The following is a 19,949-nucleotide window of genomic DNA, read 5'->3' on the forward strand; positions in this document are numbered from 1 at the left end:
AAGGGCATGGTGGAGGAAAGCTGTTCAGTTCACAGCATCCAGGAATCAGACAGAGAGTGAGTGAGAGAGAAAGAGTTCTGCTCACCAGAGACAAAATATAAATTCCAAAGGCATGTTCCCAGTACCTACTTCCTCTAGCCACACCTAGCTGGCCTATAGTTGCCATCCAGTAAATCCATTCAAGTGGATTAATACACTGATTAGGTTACAGCTCTCATAATGCATTTATTTCAATACTGAATATTCTTGCATTTTCTCACACATGAGCTTTTGGGGGACACCACATACCCAAACCATAACATTCTGTCCCTGGTTCCCAGAATCTCAAGTCTATGTCAATGCAAAATACATTTAGTATATTTTCAAGGTCCCCATAATCTCAATAGTTCCAGCATTTCCCAAAAGTCCAAGTCCAAAGTCTCATCTAGGATTCAAGACAAACTTTTAGCTATGAGCCCTGTAAAGATTACAAGTTACAGCGCCAGGTGCGGTGGCACAAGCCTGTAATCCCAGTGGTTTGGGAGGCTGAGGCAGGTGGATGGTAAGTTCAAAGCCAGCCTTGACAACTTAGCAAGGCCCTAAGCAACTCAATGAGACCTATCTCTAAACAAAATGCAAAAAAGGGTTGGGGAAGTGGCTCCCTGGTTGAGTGCCCCTGGTTTCAATTCCTAGTACCAAAAACAACAACAACAACAAACTAGTTACATATATACAATATATGATGTTACAGAGTAAACATTTCTATTCCAAAAGGAGCAACAGGAGCATAGGTAGAAGGAATTGGACCAAAACAAGACCAAAATCCAGCAGGACAAAAAGTCCTGTCACTTCATGTCTAGCATCTGGGGAACATGGTATCATAATGTTCTCTCCACAGGGCTCATTTAGCTCTGTCCCTGTGACCTTCCTAGATGCAGCCAACATGGTCTTTCTTGGCTTTTCTCTGTTTGATTCCTGAGCTTTCCTCAGCAGATGTTCCATGTTACTAGCATCTCTTAATCTCAGGGTTCTCTATGCATCTTTGACTTTCTTCTCACATCTTCCTATATCACCCTCTGCATGGATTCTGATCCTGCCACACTTTGCCTGATCTCCCAGACTTCCCTTTAAAATCTTAATAGAAGCCTCCATGACTCCCTACCTCCAGCATCCTGCATTCCTATGTGAATAACAACAAGGTCTGATACCATTGCAAGTAGTACCCAGGTCTCCTGGGACCATGGCTACAGTGACCTCAGAGTGCCTGGGTGGCTGAAAATTGTGAAAAAAAAAACTTCCTATGACCCCCTGTGCAAACAGGTGCCCTCATGGTCTCTTCTCAAAAGAATTTTTATTTTTGCCAATTCCTGAGATACCCTCAAGCCACCTTTCTTACTGTTTCTGTGTAAAGTACTTAGCATTTCTATAGTAGCTGTAATCTTTTCAATAAACACACCTTTCTAGCCAAATTGCAAGTTTTTCAAATCTTTCTGTTCTGCTTTCCACTACTGATGATCATAGTAAACTGGCTAAAACTACCAGCAATAGCCATACTACTGCCTGAATGCTGTGTTGCCTTGAAATTTTCTCAATTAATCCATCACCTTTAAATTCAACCTCCAAAAGTCTCAGGACATGGGTAAAAAGTAGACAACTTCTTTGTCAGAATGCAACACAAATGACCTCTAGTCCAATTTACAGTAGAGTTCTCCTTTCCCTCTCAAACCTCATGTGCCCATTATATACTGTCTGCTGTCCTATCAGAACTCTGGTCTTCTGACCTCCCACCAGAACTGCCCACTAAACTCTGCTGACAACTTCTAAGGTTTCTCCAACCTGCATATCCAACTTTTCCAAACTCCTCCCACAAACCAGTCTCAAATGCTTTCAAACCACATAGTCAAATTAGTCATAGTAATGACTCCATTTCTTGGTATCAATTTCAGTTTTAGTCACCTTTGTGTCACTGTGATCAATATACCCAACCAGAACAACTCAGGGGAGGAGAAGTTTATTTTCGTTCACAGTTTCAGAGGTTCAGACCATGATCAGCCAACTCCACATCTCTGGGCCCAAGGTAAGGCAGATCATCATGGCAGAAGGGCATGGTGGAAGAAAGTTGCTCAGTTCATGATATCCAGGAAGAGGAGAGCAAGAGCGAGAGCAAGAGCGAGAGCGAGAGCGAGAGCGAGAGAGAGAGAGAGAGAGAGAGAGAGAGCGCTGTGCTCACAAAATATAAATCTCAAAGGCACATCTCCAGTACCTATTTCCTCCAGCTACACCTGGCTGGCCTACAGTTACTATCCAATAAATCCATTCAAGTGGATTTATTCACTCTTTAGGTTACAGCTTTCATAATATAATCATTTCACCTCAACATTCTTGCATTGTCTCACACATGAGCTATTGGCGGACACCACATATCTAGACCATAACAATGGGGTATATGGGAATTCACTATACTTTTTGTTTAATTGTATTGTGCTCTAAAAACCACTCTGTTAAAAAAAAAAAAGTTACTTGATTGGAGATATAGCTTAGTTGGTAGAGTGCTTGCCTTGCAAGCACAAGTCCCAGCACTGCCTAAAAAAAAAAAAAAAAAAAAAGTTACCCAGGCTTGGTAGCATATCTGTAATCTCAGCAACCTGGAAAACTAAGGCTGCAGGGCCATGAGTTCAAGGCCATCCTGGGAAACACGGTGAGACCCTGTCTATAAATATATAGATAAAATGTAAATCTCTGATCTATGGAAAGAAATACAGTACTGGTTGAATTTTGTTTATAAAACTGCTACAACCAGGATGGGTTCATTAGGAGAAATATTGCCACGGTGTTGAGTAGAACAAAGAATGATACCACTGCCCTGCTGAATAAGTCATTCCAGAATCCTCCTGCCTCTGGACCTCTTGTAAGAAAACAAACTTTTGCTTGTGTAAGCCAGTTCAGTTGGTGAAACACCTTCTACTTACCATCTGATCCATTCTCCAAATTTTCCATTCTGCTCTTGCCTTAGAGGGTGACCCGTTTCAACATCAGGGGATTCCCTTCCTCTCTGGCTTTCAACTGGACCTGATGAAGAAAAACCACCACAAGAAATAAGAGGGAGAGAAATGAATTAGGAAATGTTTCCTGCCCAGATCTTGACTGAGGATTCTGGGACTTCTGTTTCTTACATTCACAGGTATCCTAATGATATATATGTTCTCTGTCTTCTAGGTGGCAATTTGCTTATTATTTGTTTCTTTTCTCCAGATTTATCGAAGCCTAACTAACAAAAATAATATTTATTTAAGGTGTACAACACAGGTGTTGTTTTGATACTTTGTAAGTTGTCAGGGTTTAAATGTTCTCCCTAAAGTTCCTGTGCTGGGAACTTCACCCCCAAGGCAGCAGTGTTGGCAGGTGAAGTCTAATAAGAGGTGATGAGGCCATGATAGCTTTTGCCCTCACAGATGCAATCCTGTCCATATCATCCGAGAGGCTTAGTTATTCAGTTATCAGGAGGATGAGTTCAGCCCCCTCTTCCACTGTCTCCTCCACATGATAAGAAAGCCATTTGTAAGCCAGGAACAGAACCCCTTACCAGAAATGGAATTGCCTGGCTTTTTCTTTCTTTCTTTCTTTCTTTTTTTTTTTTTGGCAGTATGAAGGATTGAACCCAGACCCTTGTGCATATTAGGCCAAGTGTTCTGACACTAAGCTACATCCCGGCCCTTATAATTTTTTAAAATTTGAGACAGGGTCTTGCTAAGTTGCTGAGTTTATCAGCATTAAATTGCTGATACTGGCCTTGAACTTGCAACCCTCCTGCTCAGCCTCCAGAGTTGCTGGGATTACGTGCATGTACCACCAGGACCTACCTTCCTAGCATCTTTTTTTTTTTTTTTTTTTTTTTCAGTTGTATGTGGACACAATGCCTTTACTTTATTTATTTTTATGTAGTGCTGGGGATTGAACCCAGTGCCTCATACACTCTAGGCAAGCGCTCTACCACTGAGCTACAACTCCAGCCCCCTTCCTTAGCATCTTGATCTTGGATTTTCCAGCCTCCAAAACTGTGAAAAAATAAATTTCTCTTGTCCAGGCAGCTTGGTCTTTGGCATTTTGTTACAGCAGCCCAAGCATATTAATATAATATCACCTTCAATTCTAATCTATATGAATGGTATTTTTGTTTTGTGTTTGTGGTACTGGGGGTTGAAACCAGAGGTGCTCTACCCCTGAGCTACATCCCCAGCTCTTTTATTTTTATTTTTTATTTTGAGACTGGATCTCATTAAGTTGCTCAGGCTGGCCTCAATTTTGAGGTTCTCCTGCCTCAGCCTCTCATGTCACTGGGATTATAGGTTTGTGCCACAATGCTCAATAGAATGGCATATATATATAATGTACCATTTGTTTGTAAGGCTTTGTTATTTTTGGCTTGTCCAGGTTGTACTTTCAGACAAAAGGGCTGTCATCCAAATTGCCTTGTGAAGAAGGATGCTTTTAAAAAGAGCTTAGAATGACCATAATCATTTATCAAGAAAAACAAAGTTGACTCACCATTTGTACTGTTGCTTGTCAGTTGAGTGTGAAAGTTCTCTCTGCTGTCTCTAGAATAGGACATATGACAAAAAAGAAACCCATGTGAAGCCAGGTGCAGTGGCACACACCTATCATCCCAGTGACTCTGGAGGCTGAGAAAGGAGGAGTGGGAGTTCAAAGTCAGCCTGAGCAATTTAGTGAGGCCCTAAGCAATTCAGTAAGACCCTGTCACTAAATAAATGTTTAAAAAAATTGGGGATGTGGCTCAGTAGTTAAGCACCCCTGGGTTTCATCTCTAGTATCACCTGGGAAAGAAAGAAAGAAAGAAAGAGAGAGGGGGGGGGGAAGAAAGAAAGAAAGGAGGGAGGGAGGGAAGGAAGGAAGGAAGGAAGGAAAAGAGAGAAAGAGAGAAAGAGAGAGAGAAAGAGAGAGAAAGAGAAAGAAAGATGAACGAGTCTTAGTCACCAGGGGACCAGACTTGTCCAACTGTGTGAACAGTTCCTGGAGGATAGAGAAAGGGAAAGAATCTAGTGCTTAGTGTAGCAAGGTATAGCAGTCTCCCAGCATCCACAGGTAGACAGATTCTAGAAAGCTCCACCCCTGAATACCAAAATCTGTGGCTGCTCAAATCCCTTATATAAAATGGCATAGTGTTGTAGTTTGGACATGAGGCATCCCCCCAAATCTCCTGTATTAACAAAGGAGCTGAAGTGATTAGATTATTAGCTGTAGCCTTATCAGTGAATTAATCCATTTGATGGGTTAATAATGTGAATGGATTATTGGGTAGTAACTGTAGCTAGGAGGAGCATGGATGGAGGAGGATTACTGGGGACATGCCTTTGGAGTTTGTAATTTGTCCCTGGTGCCTCTGTGTCTGCTGCCTGGCTACCATGAAGTGAGCAGCTTTTCTTCACCATGACCTTCCACCATGACATTCTGCCTCATCTTGGGCCCAGAGCCATGGAATTGGCCAATCATAGACTGAGCCAAAATGAACTTTTTCTCCTCTAAGTTGTTCTTGTCATGTGATTTAGTCACAGTGATGAAAAGCTGCCTAACACACATAGTATTGGCATAGAACCTACATATATCCTCCTGTATACTTTATATTTATTTATATATTAATTTATTGGTACTGGAGATTGAACCCAGAGGCACTTAACCATTGAGCCACATCTCCAGACCTTTTTATTTTTTATTCTGAGACAGAGTCTTGCTAAGTTGCTTATGTCCTCACTTAGTTGCTGAGGTTGACCTCAAACTTGTGATCCTCCTGCCTCAACCTCCTGAGTCACTGGGATTACAGGTATGGGCCACCAAACCAAGCTTCCTATATACTTTAAATCATCTCTATACTATTTAAAATGTCTAATGCTATGTAAATTATGTTATACTATACTTTTTAGGGAATAGTAACAAGAAAAAGTCTGTACATGTTCAATACAGACACAATTTTTTTCTAGTATTTTTTATCCAGTATCAGTTGAAGCAGTCAGCCTATAATAACTTACTTTGCTCTCACAACAACACTGAGAGGTAGATATGACTATTCCCATTTTATTTATCTATATTTTGCAATGCTGGGTATTTAATCCAGGGCCTTGTTCATGCTAAGCATACACTCTACTACTGAGCTATGTCTGTAGGCATGATTATTCCCATTTTAAAGATGAGAAGTTGAAAGGCAGAAAGTTTAAGTGGCTAGCTTAAGGTTGAATACACATAACTCCTTTTTTTGAACTTTATTTCCTTTGAGTTTAAAAACAGTTCTGGCTAAGATCCTTAACAAAATATTGGCAAACCGTATCCAAAAACATATTAAGAAAATTGTGCACCACAATCAAGTGGGGTTCATTCCTGGAATGCAAGGATGGTTTAACATTCATAAATCAATAAGCGTAATCCATCATGTCAATAGACTTAAGGATAAGAATCATATGGTTATTTCAATTGACGCAGAAAAAGCATTTGACAATATACAACACCGCTTCATGCTGAAAACACTAGAAAAAATAGGGATAGTAGGAACATACCTGAACATTGTAAAGGCTTTTTATGCTAAGCCCATGGCCAACATCATTCTTAATGGAGAAAAACTGACACCATTCCCTTTAAAAACGGGAACAAGACAGGGATGTCCTCTTTCACCACTTCTATTCAACATTGTCCTCGATACCCTAGCCAGAGCAATTAGGCAGACTAAAGAAATTAAAGGGATACGAATAGGAAAAGAGGAACTTAAGCTGTCACTATTTGTGGATGACATGATTCTATATTTAGAGGATCCAAAAACCTCCTCCAGAAAACTTCTAGACCTCATCAATGAATTCAGCAAAATAGCAGGCTATAAAATCAACACGCATAAATCTATAGCATTTTTATTCGCAAGCGATGAAACAGCTGAAAGGGAAATGAGGAAAACAACTCTATTTGCAATAGCCTCAAAAAAAATAAAATACTTGGGTATCAATCTAACCAAAGAGGTAAAAGATCTCTACAATGAAAACTACAAAACACTGAAGAAAGAAATTAAGGAAGACCTTAGAAGATGGAAAGATCTCCCATGTTCTTGGATAGGCAGAATTAATATTGTCAAAATGGCCATACTACCAAAAGTGCTATACAAATTCAATGCAATTCCAATTAAAATCCCAATGACGTACCTCACAGAAATAGAGCAAGCAATCATGAGATTCATCTGGAAGAATAAGAAACCCAGAATAGCTAAAGCAATCCTTAGCAGGAAGAATGAAGCAGGGGGTATTGCAATACCAGATCTTCAACTACACTACAAAGCAATAGTAACAAAAACGGCATGGTATTGGCACCAAAATAGACAGGTAGATCAATGATACAGAATAGAGGACATGGACACAAACCCAAATAAATACAATTTTCTCAAACTAGACAAAGGTGCCAAAAATATGCAATGGAGAAAAGATAGTCTCTTCAACAAATGGTGCTGGGAAAACTGGAAATCCATATGCAACAGAATGAAACTAAACCCCTATCTCTCACCCTGCACAAAACTCAACTCACAATGGATCAAGGACCTTGAAATCAGACCAGAGACCCTGCATCTTATAGAAGAAAAAGTAGGTCCAAATCTTCACCTTGTTGGCTTAGGATCAGACTTCCTTAACAGAACTCCCATAGCACAAGAAATAAAAGCAAGTATCAATAACTGGGATAGATTCAAACTAAATAGCTTTCTCTCAGCAAAGGAAACTATTAGCAATGCGAAGAGAGAGCCTACAGAGTGGGAGAATATCTTTGCCTCTCATACTTCAGATAGAGCACTAATTTCCAGAATATATAAAGAACTCAAAAAACTCTACACCAAGAATTCAAATAACCCAATCAACAAATGGGCTAAGGAAATGAACAGACACTTCACAGAAGAAGATGTACAAGCAATCAACAGATATATGAAAAAATGTTCAACATCTTTAGTAATAAAAGAAATGCAAATCAAAACTACACTAAGATTCCATCTGACCCCAATTAGAATGGCGATTATCAAGAACACAAGCAACAATAGGTGTTGGAGAGGATGTGGGGAAAAAGGTACACTCATACATTGCTGGTGGGACTGCAAATCAGTGCAACCACTCTGGAAAGCAGTGTGGAGATTCCTTAGAAAACTTGGAATGGACCTACCATTTGACCCAGCTATCCCACTCCTCGGCCTATACCCAAAGGACTTAAAATCAGCACACTACAGAGATACAGCCACATCAATGTTCATAGCGGCTCAGTTCACAATAGCCGACTATGGAACCAACCTAGATTTCCTTCAATTGATGAATGGATAAAGAAACTGTGGTATATATATATACAATGGAATATTATTCAGCTATAAAGGATAATAAAATTATGGCATTTGCAGGCAAATGGATGAAATTGGAGAATATCATGTTAAGTGAGATAAGCCAATCTCAAAAATCCAAAAGAGGAATGATCTCACTGATAATCAGATGATGACACTTAATGGGGGGTGGGAGTGGGACAAGAATGGAGGAAGGAGGGACTGTATAGAGGGAAAAGAGAGGTGGGAGGGGTGGGGGGGAAGGAAAAAATAATGGAATGAATCAAACATCATTACTCTATGTAAATTTATGAATATGCAAATGGTATGCTGTTACTCCATGTACAAACAGAAACAACATGTATCCCATTTATTTACAATCAAAATAAATTTAAAAAAAAACAAAACAGTTCTGAAGCCAGGCATGGTGGCACACGCCTGTAATCCCAGAGGCTCAGGAGGCTGAAGCAGGAGGATCACAAGTTTGAGGCCAGCCTCAGCAAAAGCAAGGCACTAAGCAACTCAGTGAGATCATGTCTCTAAATAAAATACAAAATAGAGCTGAGGATTTGGATCAGTGGTCGAGTACCAATCCCCAGTACCAAAAAAAAAAAACAGTTCTGAATTGAACCATATTGGAGTCTGAAACAAAAGGAAAAATATGTGCTTATCCAAATATCCTTCCGTATTTTGAACCAAATGGAAAAAAAATAGATAAAAACACTGCAACCATAAAACATGACTTCATTTAAAGTCCCATGTTGCTCAATCTGTTCACATGCTCTTGTCAATCCTCATAAAGCCACTGCAGTGGCAGTCTGCCTGGGACCTGTGGGCTGATAGGAAATGACTGTTCCCATTACAAAATAATGCAGAGTTATAAAAAAAAAAACAATAGCCTATCTTTATTTTAAATTTCAATATTTTGTTCATCATTGATATTTTGCATTAATTTTGAGTTTTAAACTCAGCATTCAGGGCTGGGGTTGTGGCTCAGGGGTGGAATGCTTGCCTACCACGTGTGAGGCACTGGGTTTGATACTCAGCACTGCATATAAATAAATGAATAAAATAAAGGTCCATCAACAACCAAAAAAATAGTTTAAAAATACTGCATTCAGATGTTATTTATCTTATTAAGAGTTTTTTGGTACCCTCTTAGATATTGTGCCTGAGTAGAATTCCTTACTCATCTTAATCTGGGTTCTGGGTAAAACCAGATCTTGGCCTGAATTACACCAGGTAATATTGTAATATTCCCCAGAGTCAACCTTCTAATAATAGGGCCCTGAATGTGGATACTGATACATAATAGGGGGTGGGAGGAGGGATGGAGGAATGTTGGATTGTGTAGAGGAAAATGAGTGGGGGTAGGGGATAGGGGAAGGAAAGGTGGTGGAATGAGACAAACATCATTACCTTATGTATATGTATGATTACACAAATGGTGTGACCCTACATTGTACAACCAGAGAAATGAAAAGTTGTACTCCAAAAAAATTAAAATAAAAATAGGGCCCTGTTTATTGGTGGTTTTTGTCTCCAGCACTATCATATAGGTGCCAGATGACCCCACTCCTGGTCAGGCTTCCTGTGGCCCACTCAACTGTGGAAGTGCCCCATGTTCTGAACAAAAATATTGAATCATAAAGCTGTAACAATGGAAATGGTTCCATTGTGTGGTAAGTCCAGTCACATGGCTGCAAAAATGTTTGGAGACACCAGATATTCTCCACCCAGCCTTAGTCACATCTGACCCAGAAACCACAAGTTCCTGATTCCTACCTAGGTATGGTCATCTGGCTCATAGCTCACAGAATTCCTAGATTTTCCAAACACTGATATGCTAAGTTTGGCTCTCCTATTGCCTAGAGTGAGCTAGATGAGCCCCTGGCTCAGGTGCTTGGCTTTTTGGTTTAAGAGCATGCACAGCCCCTCCTTAGGCAGGCAGTTGGCTAAATGACTTTGAAGCAATACTTTCCATTGGAGATGAACATTGATGATTTCTTTGTTATTGTTGCCATTTTCCCAGGGCTTAAGGAAAACAGAGCGATCACTGTTAAAATCTTTTTAGCTAGAGCATAACATTTGGTGTTACTGCTTTTGTGCAGAGGGATGGAGAGCGGTTCTGTAGAACATGGGATGAGGAAGAACAGCTCCGAAACATTCCCTTACCTTGCAAAAGGGAACCCACTAATTTCAATGTGGTGCCTCTTACTCTCCCAGCTTGGAACTTTTACAGAAGAGATTAAATTTATGAGGTCAGCTTTGATGTGAAAAAGAAGTCAGGGAGTCCCTGCTGTCTATACCCAGGCATCCTTCCTGACCATTTCTGGACAAATAAACAAACAACCCCTTATCATCCAAGGAAGAAAACAAGTATTTACCAGGAGCCTAATGGGTATTCTGCATCCATTCCTGCCCTCTCCAAATTCCAAGCTGTAACTGCAGTGACCTTCTAAAAACACAAATTTGTCACCCGGATAAAATGAGTTAATATTTGTAAAGTGCATTTGCACATAGTACTTATTCAATAGTACATATCATGCTATTTCCTGTTTGAACTTCTGAGGATCAAATGCAAACTTCTTCACTGCCTGCCTCTGCCCCCTGCTTCCCACCGGATGGGGAATTGCCTTACTGGTATTAACCCAGGCCTTGTTTCATACTTCAGGCCTCTTTTCATTTCTCCCCAGTAAAGGTTATGTCCTGGCCCTAGCATGTGCCCTTGCCTCTTCCTTAAACACTCTTCCCAGACCCATTCCTTGTCATTCTAACAATTTCAACTCCTTCATATCTCCCTTGAATGTTACTTCTTCTGCCTTCCAGGGCCTCCCAGAGGGAACTTAGGTACCTCGGTTATGCTTCCTACAACATAATATTGATCACAATTTAATCACGGATTAAATGCTTTAGGTTGTTTCAGTGTTTGCCTCCCCTACTAGGCTGTAAACACCTCAAGGCTATATAGTTCTGTTACTTCCTGTCAAGGAATTCTAACAGGGTTGGTCACTAATGAACGTTGTAGAACAAATACAAACTTTTAAGTACTGTCTTGTTTAGGTAACTGGCCCAAAGTCTCATGGTTGATTCAACAGTCAAGCCCCACAAGACGCTGGTTTTGAAGACCATTCTGACTGCTGCACGGGCTGCCTCTCCTCTACCTCAAAGCTGGAGCCAGAACACAGGTGGGCTGGGAGGCGGGAGGTGAGTTTTAGGAGCTGCCGAGTATAAAGAATCTGCAGAGGCCACAGCATCCAGGAACTCGGCGCCGCGCGCGCTGGCCTCGGCCCAGGAAAAGGGGCATCCGTCACGTGTACCCTTCTGGGCCAGCAGCTGCCGCACCCGGGGGCAGGAATGCAGCCCCGCCCGGCTCTCGCGCCAGCAAAACCGCGCTGGCCTAGGGGACTGACGTCAATGGAGGGGGCGCCTCCAGGCAAGGCGCGCCGGCGGCCGGGGCGGAGGGAAGGGCCCGCGCGAACACACCCCCGGTTGCTGCTCGGCCGCTGATTGGACTCAGGGCATCTCCGCACTCAATTCTCAAGACGGCAAAGGAAAGGGGGCGGAGCCGGACACGCCCCCTGCACCCTGCCGCCGTTGATTGGCCGGTGGAGTCTCCGCGTTCGATTTTGGAAGGCTACCCCGGAGCTCGCAGCACGGCTGCGACCGTGGATTGGCTGTTCCGGGGCTCGGGAGCGCTTTCTCTGGGGAACCTGACTGTGATCGAGGTGGCCCGGCCGGCTGCGGGCTGCGTGCGGCCCGCTTCGGGCAACCAGGTACGTAGGCCGGCGGTAGGGCTCGGCTCTGCGGTGGGAGCGGGCGGGCGGTCAGTCAGAGACCGGGAACCGCTGGGACGCGCACCCCAAATCCACTTAGGGGCCTGTCGTTTTGCGGAGCAGTCACGTCTTTAGCCTCGGGGACCTACCTGTGCTGGGGATGTCGCCGAGTGACCTCAGCCAGAATACTTTCCCAGGCTCTGAGTCTGTCTGTGAACGCCACCTGGTCCTTACAAGCACCTCGGCAGGAAGCCTAGAGCTACACCCCCACTTTCGAAAGGCCGTGGAAGGGTTGGGGTGGGCGCATCTTAGTTTGCCCCACCTGGACTTGAGTTCCGGCGGAGCTGCCCTTCTGTGTACTGCGTAACCGCTCTAATTCCCCTTGTGGCGGTGAAGAGCAGAGGGCACCAGAGCTTTGCTTGGTGTTTCTGATTTTGGATTGCTGGGACTTGAAAAATTCGCAGAAGCAGACAGTAGGCTCTGAGAGGTTTCAGAATCTTCTGGATCCTTCTTTCCCCTGAAGACCTTCTCGGCCATCTGGCGGGAACAAGAATAATAGTGGTTGAGAGTGTGGGCCTTCGGGTTAGACCACCTGGGTTCATATCCCAACCTTTATCCCTACCAGCTCTGTGAATCTGGGCAAGCTACTTAATCTTTATGAGCTCAATTTTCTTGCCTGCAAAATGGGTTTAACATAGTGTCTCCACAGTGGAGGACAGTGATAATGCCACCTCAGGTGAGGATTAGAAAGTCCCTCCGTCCTTCACTTGAAACAAACTGCCTGAGTTTAATCATAAAGTATAGCTTAAAAGTACGCAGGTGAATCTATCTCCCTGTCCACTTCTCCTGAGTGGAGGCCTCTCTGGGAGTTTGTTGTTGGTGATTATGAAGATAACCGTGATTCTATAATCCAATCAGTTTATAGTCTTCCCCTTACATCATTCATTCATTCAACCATCATACAGAATGGAATGTCTCTTGTATGGTAGGCACTAGGATGAAAGCTCTTATATACTTCATCTCCCTCTTCCCATTAAGAATTTTATTTCTCGCCATTTTAATGATGAGCAAACCAAGGAAGGGGAAAACAGGCTTATCCAAGGTTACCCAGTTATCCATGGCATAGCCATAATTCAGAGTTCTTGAACTTTTGAAAAGTTATTTCTAGACCCAGTAGTTTATTTCCAGGTCATGTCTGATAATTGATGTGGGGAAAAGCACCAGTTTCTTCATCCACCTCCTGGGAAATAGATTTGGAGGCCCATTGTGGTCTCGAGCCCACACAGCTCTTTGACTCAAGCTTCACACTTGAGGAACAGCAGATTTTGGCTACTGTCCAGTGGAATGCCTGTGCAGGGTAGCAGGCAAGGGTCATAAGTGTTGATTTGGGCGTTGAGCCAGAGCCTCCAGTTATTTTTCTAAGAGGCCTTCAGCCTCTAATTACAAAGATTATCGCCATCACCAGGGTTATTCAAAGGAGACAAGCTGAGTAAGAACTAGGAGTTGCCCAGCTCACTCCTAGTTCAGTGACTCTCTTGGTTATGTGCTTGCTGCTCCCTGAGATTCCCAGTGAGATATTCACCTGGAGTAGCTGTTGGAACTAACTTCATATGTTAACAAAGAATGCTCAATTGTGCACTGTATTTATTTATTGCAAATTCATTGCTGGATGAGTCACTTTTAAAATATATTTTTGTTAAAGCTCTACAGTTCTTATTGACTAATTCAAAGCAAGTAGAACTTTGTGATTTTCAACATTTTGATACTTACTTTGGGGGTTCATTTTTAACCTAATTTGTGTAAAATTGAAGTATTTTGCAATTAGTCTTCACTCAATTGTGCACAGACCCCATGCTTTTCTTTTGTCAGCTCTGAAATAAGAGATCTATTTGTAGTCTTTTAATAGCCCTATGTTTTCATTTTCCAGTTTTGAAAAGTACCATTGTTCAAGTATACACTGACCTTTTTGGATTAAGATCTTGTCCAGGAAATTAGGGGGAAAGTAACTATTGAACATATTGAATAAGACAGGAAACTTTTTTCTAATAATGAAAGTGTTCTGATTCACTGCTTTATCAGTTTTCCCAAAGTTTACCATCTAGTCTTACCTGGAATACCCCTATTTTAATTTTATTTTTATTTATTTGTTTTAGTTGTCGATGGACACAATACTTTTATTTTATTTTTATGTGGTGCTAAGGATCAAACTCAGTGCCTCACACATGTCAGGCAAGTGCTCTACCACTTGAGCTACATCCCCAGCCCCCTATTTTTATTCCCAGTCTGATTCTGCTGTATGAATCCCCGGGTGGGAGGCAGAGCCAAAAGTGAGGTGCCTTAAAATCTGGTGAGCATCGAAGCTAGAGGCTCTGATTCTCCCAGATAGTTTCTTGTTGGGAGGGTTATAACTCAGCTGACTGGAGGCCATACAGTGAAGGCCTTGCAGCCCTGACAGAGCTGTGGAGTCCCCTGGCTGGAACTATCTGGGAAGTCAGGCCCTAGCCATTTCCTCCCCCAAACAGCTGCTGTTGCCATTCTTTCCCGGGGCGGGGGTGGGGGTGTGACTGTCTGAGTCAGAGGAGGGACATCACCCCTTCTTCTACCACCTCAAACAAGCCTAGCGGTCCACCCTGGGCTTGTTCACTAGGTGCTCTAGAGCAGTAAGTTCTGACTTCCACCAGACCCTACTCCATAGCCTGCTGTAACAAGACACTGTGAGGAGGAAGAAGCGGGGGAGCTACTGGTTGGGGAGTTTCCTGGCACCTAACTAGCCAGACCTGTCCATACCTTCTGCTCCTAGGCCCTGGCAGACAAGCAGGGTCACCCTGCTTCCGTACAGACCTAGCTTGTCATGGAGTCATTGACTCTCAACACCCATGTAGGCCCTCAGAGCTGGCTTGATTCCTCTGAGGTCCCTCAGCTGCCATGTGGCAGACCCAGGGCTGAAACCCAGGCTTCTCACCCATAAGCCAGTGTTTTATGTGCTAGGCTGGGTTGCAGTTCTAGTTTTCTTTGGTAGAAGCGGGGGATTTCCTCTAAAATGCCATCAGCTATGGTTTAAGGCTGGGAGGACCTGGGGGACTCATCCAGTAAACAACCTTGACTCTAGTGAATAGACTGAAGTTTATGACTCCACCCTGTGGGGTAATTCATTGTTTTTCCCTTCCTATTGGCAGGGCTTCCCTCTGTGAATTCCACAGGAATGGTAAAGTGATTCTCTGGAAACCTGAAGAAATTGCTCTGAGCTGCTTGGCTGTAATGGCAGCTGGTGGTTTCCATCAGGGGTTGCAGGCTCAGAACAGCTTCAGGCCTTGCCTCAGCCACTGCATCTCAATTCTGTGGTCTGTTTCCTTTTGCTCCTCTGTGCAGAGGGATGAGAATAACAGTGCCTAATTTCTAGAATTGTGTTGATGATTAAATGATACCATATACATTGCTTGATAAAGAATATACACTCCATTGTCAGCTTTTCTATCAGCGTGAAAGTGTTCCTTGGTCACTGTGGTCTTCTTGTCACAGTGTGTTTATACCAACAGCTCTGGGGACTTAATTACCACACATATTAGGTTTTAACTGGATTCCCATAATAGTGCCTAAGGATTTTACAGTCCCCATTTTCAAGGAAAAACATACAATTTCTATGAAGTTAATTTATCTGGGTATCTTTTGTGAGTTTATTTTAGTTATTAAATATTTTCAAAAAGAGAGTGGGATTCTTAAGACAGAAACTGGGACAGGTGAGTGTGGAAAGTACTGGAGTCATGAGGGTGGTTATTGAGGTGAGGTGGAGGGAAGGCTAGGGGAAGGTAGAGTGTAATAATTCTGGGAGTTTGAATGGAGTGGAGAGATGACTCAAACTGTCCAGAGAAAAAGAACAAAAGGCAAGTTAGGACGAGGGTAGAAAACTAGAATTGCTTTCATTTGTGATTCCCTACTGTTTGCTTCTTTTACAGTGAGTATGTAAATCTTTAATATATTTTTACTTTCCTTTCCCCCTTTGCAGCTGGCTTCTAATTGACAGCCACCTCTGTGGGCAGCTGTGAAACAGGGCCACTCAGGCCCTGGGGAAGACCAGGACTTGGCCCTCCCTACCCTGTTAGGCGTGGACTGAGAGGGGTACCTAGACCTGTCCCTAGATGGCTCTGGGCACATGGATTGGAAGATCTATATCACATTCCTGACCCAGGTACAAAGATGAGGGAGGCCAAAAAAGAGGGCATCTCCATTTATTCAGCTCTTATTGGGTGCCTGATACCACACTAGACTTATTTTAATTCTTACGACAATCCTGAGAAGTGGGTATTATTATCCCCATTTTACATTTAAGGGAACAGGTTCAGAGACTAAGTAACTTGCCTAAGGTCACAGAGCTAGGAAGGTGGCAGAGCTGGGATTCAAATTCAGTCCTATGTCTTGCCAAAGTTCTTGGTCTTCCCTGTCTTCAGGCTCTTTTCCAATCCCATAGCCTTTTCAGGCTGTATGGGAGACAAGGATAAACTAGGGAACTTCTTATGCCCTTATTATTATTGAAAGTCAAATATCCAGAATCAAGGAAGGTATTTTCATTTCCTGGATATGATTGGAAAGTCTCTGTCCTTAATAGTAAATTTTGACCTTTGTAGCCTCCTCTTCTGTCCCCACCTTCCCCTGCCCCTAGTACTGTGATTGGATCTGATTGGTCTCTTACTTACTTACTGTTTGCTAAATTATATGGATTTGATTCATTCCCAAGGTCTTAAAAATAGGATGTGGAATGTTTCTTTTCAATTTGTAAAATTTAAAGCAGAATTCAGGTTGAACACCCCAATCTGAAAGTCTGAAATGCCCCAAAACCCCAAACATTTTGAGTGCTGACATGATACCACAGTAAAAAATTTCACACCATGAAACCATTACATGCACAAAATTATTTAAAATATTGTATAAAATTACCTTCAGGCTGTATGTGTAAGACAAACATGAAACAAATCCTGTGTTTAGACTGGGTTTTGTTCCCAAGATACTTCATTATGTAGATGCAAATTATTTCAAAATTTGAAAAATTCAAAATCCCAAGCACTTCAGAAAAGGATATTCAACCTATAGTAGAATGCTCAGCACTATTCTGAATGCTGTGTCTCCATATCACCCCCACAAAGTGAGTACTGGTACTTGCAGCTGAAACTTGGAGGGCCACCCATCCGATAAAAGGCAAAGTGGTTTTCCAGCCAGGGTAGCCAACTCCACATCCTCTCTCTTAGCTCTGAGTGACAGCCTGGGCCTTCTTGATATCAGAGATGTCTAAATCTAGTTCCAGCTGCATGATCATGGGTGCCATACTTCTCTCTTCCTCAGATTCCTCCTCAATGAATGAGGGCTGTTGTGCTTATTATATTTAATTAATGTTATATAAATAAAGCTCCCACAGCAGGGCCTGATACAATGGTAAGTGCTCAACAAATCTGAGCTGTTATTGGGCATGCTGGTGTTTGCAGGGATTCAGAGTACTCTGGATAAGTGCTCCTGGCTCTGTGCTTACACATGACCTTGACAGCAAGTCATTTAACCTGAGTCACACTTCATTAAAGGGGATGAAAAATAATTCTTTTTTCACTAGTAAATGAGATGATAAGCATATTTGACACATAGCACTTAACTAAGTTTGGCTGTCAGCCTTAACACCATTTCTCCAAGTGCCCTGGGAAATTAAGAATGATTTTTACAGCAAGACTTACTTGTTTGAATCCTGGAAAACGAAACACTGGAAGCCCTTGCATTAGTCAGCTTTGGGAAGAGCCTGCTCAGTGCTGATGTTTCCATGGTTTCCATCCTCAGAGAGCCTACGATGGGCACCCCAGCCTCTGTGGTGAGTGAGCCGCCCCCTTGGCAAGCCCCCACTGAGGCCCGGGGTCGTAAGCAGGCCTCAGCCAACATCTTCCAAGATGCTGAACTGCTGCAGATCCAGGGCCTGTTTCAGCGCAGTGGGGACCAGCTGGCCGAGGAGCGGGCCCAGATCATCTGGGAGTGTGCAGGGGACCACCGAGTGGTGGAGGCCCTGAGGAGGCTGCGTAGGAAGAGACCCCCAAGGCAGAAACCCCTGGCTCACTCACTGCACCACTGCAGCCGGCTCAGGTGGGTACCTGGGACTGGAGGGCTAAGGGAAGGGGTGCTAATGATGCCAGCTTCTCTACATTCTGGCTGCATGACCTAGAACCAGTTGCTTGGCCTCACTGTACCACAGTATCCTATTGAGGTGGTTTTAACATCCACACAGTGCCACCACCTGACAGGTCCTAAAACACGGCTGTTACTGCTGTCAGCTCCTGAGGGTGCCTGGGTCCAGTCAGCACCTCCTCACTGCCGTTATTCTTGGCCAGGGGGATGGAGTATTATTACGGTTCATAATTCTGTTTACTTATAGTAGAATAGGTAACATTCAAAAGGAAGACTGGTTAAGACCTTAGCTGTGGGAGTACAGAATGTGTTACAGAAGTATATTACAGGGCATCATAGCTTACAAGTTGTAGAAACTTCACCTGGAGACAGCGTCTCTCCCCAGTTTCCCTAGTCATCCACCTCATTGCCTACGTCACCAGAACCCTGGTCTTATTTTGCCCTAAACAGTGTTTTGTAGTCCATTGTGATGAATATCTCTTTAAGCCCCCATGTCATCCTCCCTGTTGATGGTGGCTTATCATACCTTCGTTCCAGCAGAATGCCAGAGCCCTGCTCTCCACTGGCCAATGCACAGAGCAGTGCCACCGAGACAGCCTCCAGCGAGCAGCATCGGAACTCCAGGAGGACAAGTGCCAGAATCCGCCGAAATTGGAGGAAGCCAGACGTCACAGGCTACCTCCACCAGATCAGACACTGATCCCAGGAAAGGGCTGGGAATGGCAGGATCTTCCCCAGGAATCATGGGGACTTTTGCCAAAGGCCCTGGGAGGTGAAGATGGGAGACCTGAGGTAGACAGCCCTGCACATATAAATGAAAGGAAGAGGCCACTGCCACTGGCCTGCTCAACTCAATAGGACTGGAGGCTTCCCCTGGGCTCTGCACCACATGATGCCCATTCAGAGCAAGGAGACACAGACTGTTCTGCCTCAGCCCTTCTTGATCTAACACTATACTTGGCCTGCATGATATTCCCCTGGGAATCAAATAACAGGCACTCAGATGCAGCACCTCACCATGCCAGCTGGCTACTACTGTCACCCATAGTCCCACAGCCTGTCCCACACCCTTGGTGCTGTCAGGCCAGCATGAGGAAACCATGGTTGAAATGGCAAATAAAAACACTTTCATCAAGAACTGTATGAGTCTGTCATGGAAAGGGAGAATCTCAAAATGGGAGAATCTGGAGCCAGAGGGGGAGGGACAGGAGTTCCTCAGGAAGGAGAAATCAGGGCTGGCCTCTTCTACTTTCTCAGCCCATGCCCTGGAGCTCCTAAGACACAGCCTCCTTCTTCCAAGGGCCATGTGATCCAAGAGGGACAGGATGGTCTCTGCAGGCAGTCCTGATCCACAGGGAAGAACAGGAAGGCTGCTATCGTCAGCCCAATACAATGGGTACTGTCACCTTGATTCAATCTCAGTCAAAGCAGTGAGACCAGCTCTATTGATGGCTTCTTCATCCTTATGAGTCCACCATCTCAAGATGCATTGGTAACAGCTGGACCAATCATTCATAAGTGTCTGCATTATCCTAGGTTCTCAACAGCTTGGAAAATTTGTGGGGGGTTTTACCTACTATTTTGGTTCCACTTCAAAAGAGGCATACTATGTGTTCATCAGTTTTTTCCTCCCCTTTCCCATCCCACAAGCTGGATCATCCATCACTCAAGAGTCAGGGTTGAGTAGGGCAGTGGTACGTACA

At 43.5% G+C, this 19,949-nt stretch overlaps 1 protein-coding gene and 1 long non-coding RNA gene across 5 annotated transcripts in view; one reads left to right on the forward strand and one right to left on the reverse strand.

Moving 5' to 3' along the window:
• Positions 1-14,435, reverse strand: part of LOC306660366 — a 28,453-nt gene extending 14,018 nt beyond the window's left edge. The window contains exons 1-3 of one of the 2 annotated variants that reach the window (XR_013763602.1): positions 12,416-14,435; positions 4,525-4,574; positions 2,949-3,048 (exon numbers count right to left, since the gene is read on the reverse strand). This is a non-coding gene — a long non-coding RNA (uncharacterized lncRNA). Of the gene's footprint in view, positions 1-2,948; positions 3,049-4,524; positions 4,575-10,704; positions 11,773-12,415 lie in introns of those variants that run through there. The other variant, XR_013763603.1, reaches the window with a different exon arrangement.
• AVPI1 (arginine vasopressin induced 1) lies at positions 11,939-19,385 on the forward strand. 3 transcript variants are annotated; one of them, XM_079138529.1, is made up of 3 exons: positions 11,939-12,093; positions 17,908-18,204; positions 18,784-19,385. In XM_079138529.1, the coding sequence occupies exons 2-3, from the start codon at positions 17,918-17,920 to the stop codon at positions 18,944-18,946; spliced, it is 450 nt and encodes a 149-aa protein (XP_078994655.1). In that variant the 5' UTR covers positions 11,939-12,093; positions 17,908-17,917; the 3' UTR covers positions 18,947-19,385. The 3 variants fall into 3 exon arrangements, with proteins under 3 accessions (XP_078994655.1, XP_078994653.1, XP_078994654.1); XM_079138527.1 differs by lacking the exon at positions 11,939-12,093 and having other exon boundaries at positions 17,885-18,204; XM_079138528.1 differs by lacking the exon at positions 11,939-12,093 and having other exon boundaries at positions 17,889-18,204; positions 18,787-19,385.
• Positions 19,386-19,949: the final 564 nt, after the last annotated feature.

The sequence above is a fragment of the Sciurus vulgaris genome, assembly GCF_902686455.1.
Source record: "Sciurus vulgaris genome assembly, chromosome: 4".
In the NCBI taxonomy this organism is placed as follows: domain Eukaryota; kingdom Metazoa; phylum Chordata; class Mammalia; order Rodentia; family Sciuridae; genus Sciurus; species Sciurus vulgaris.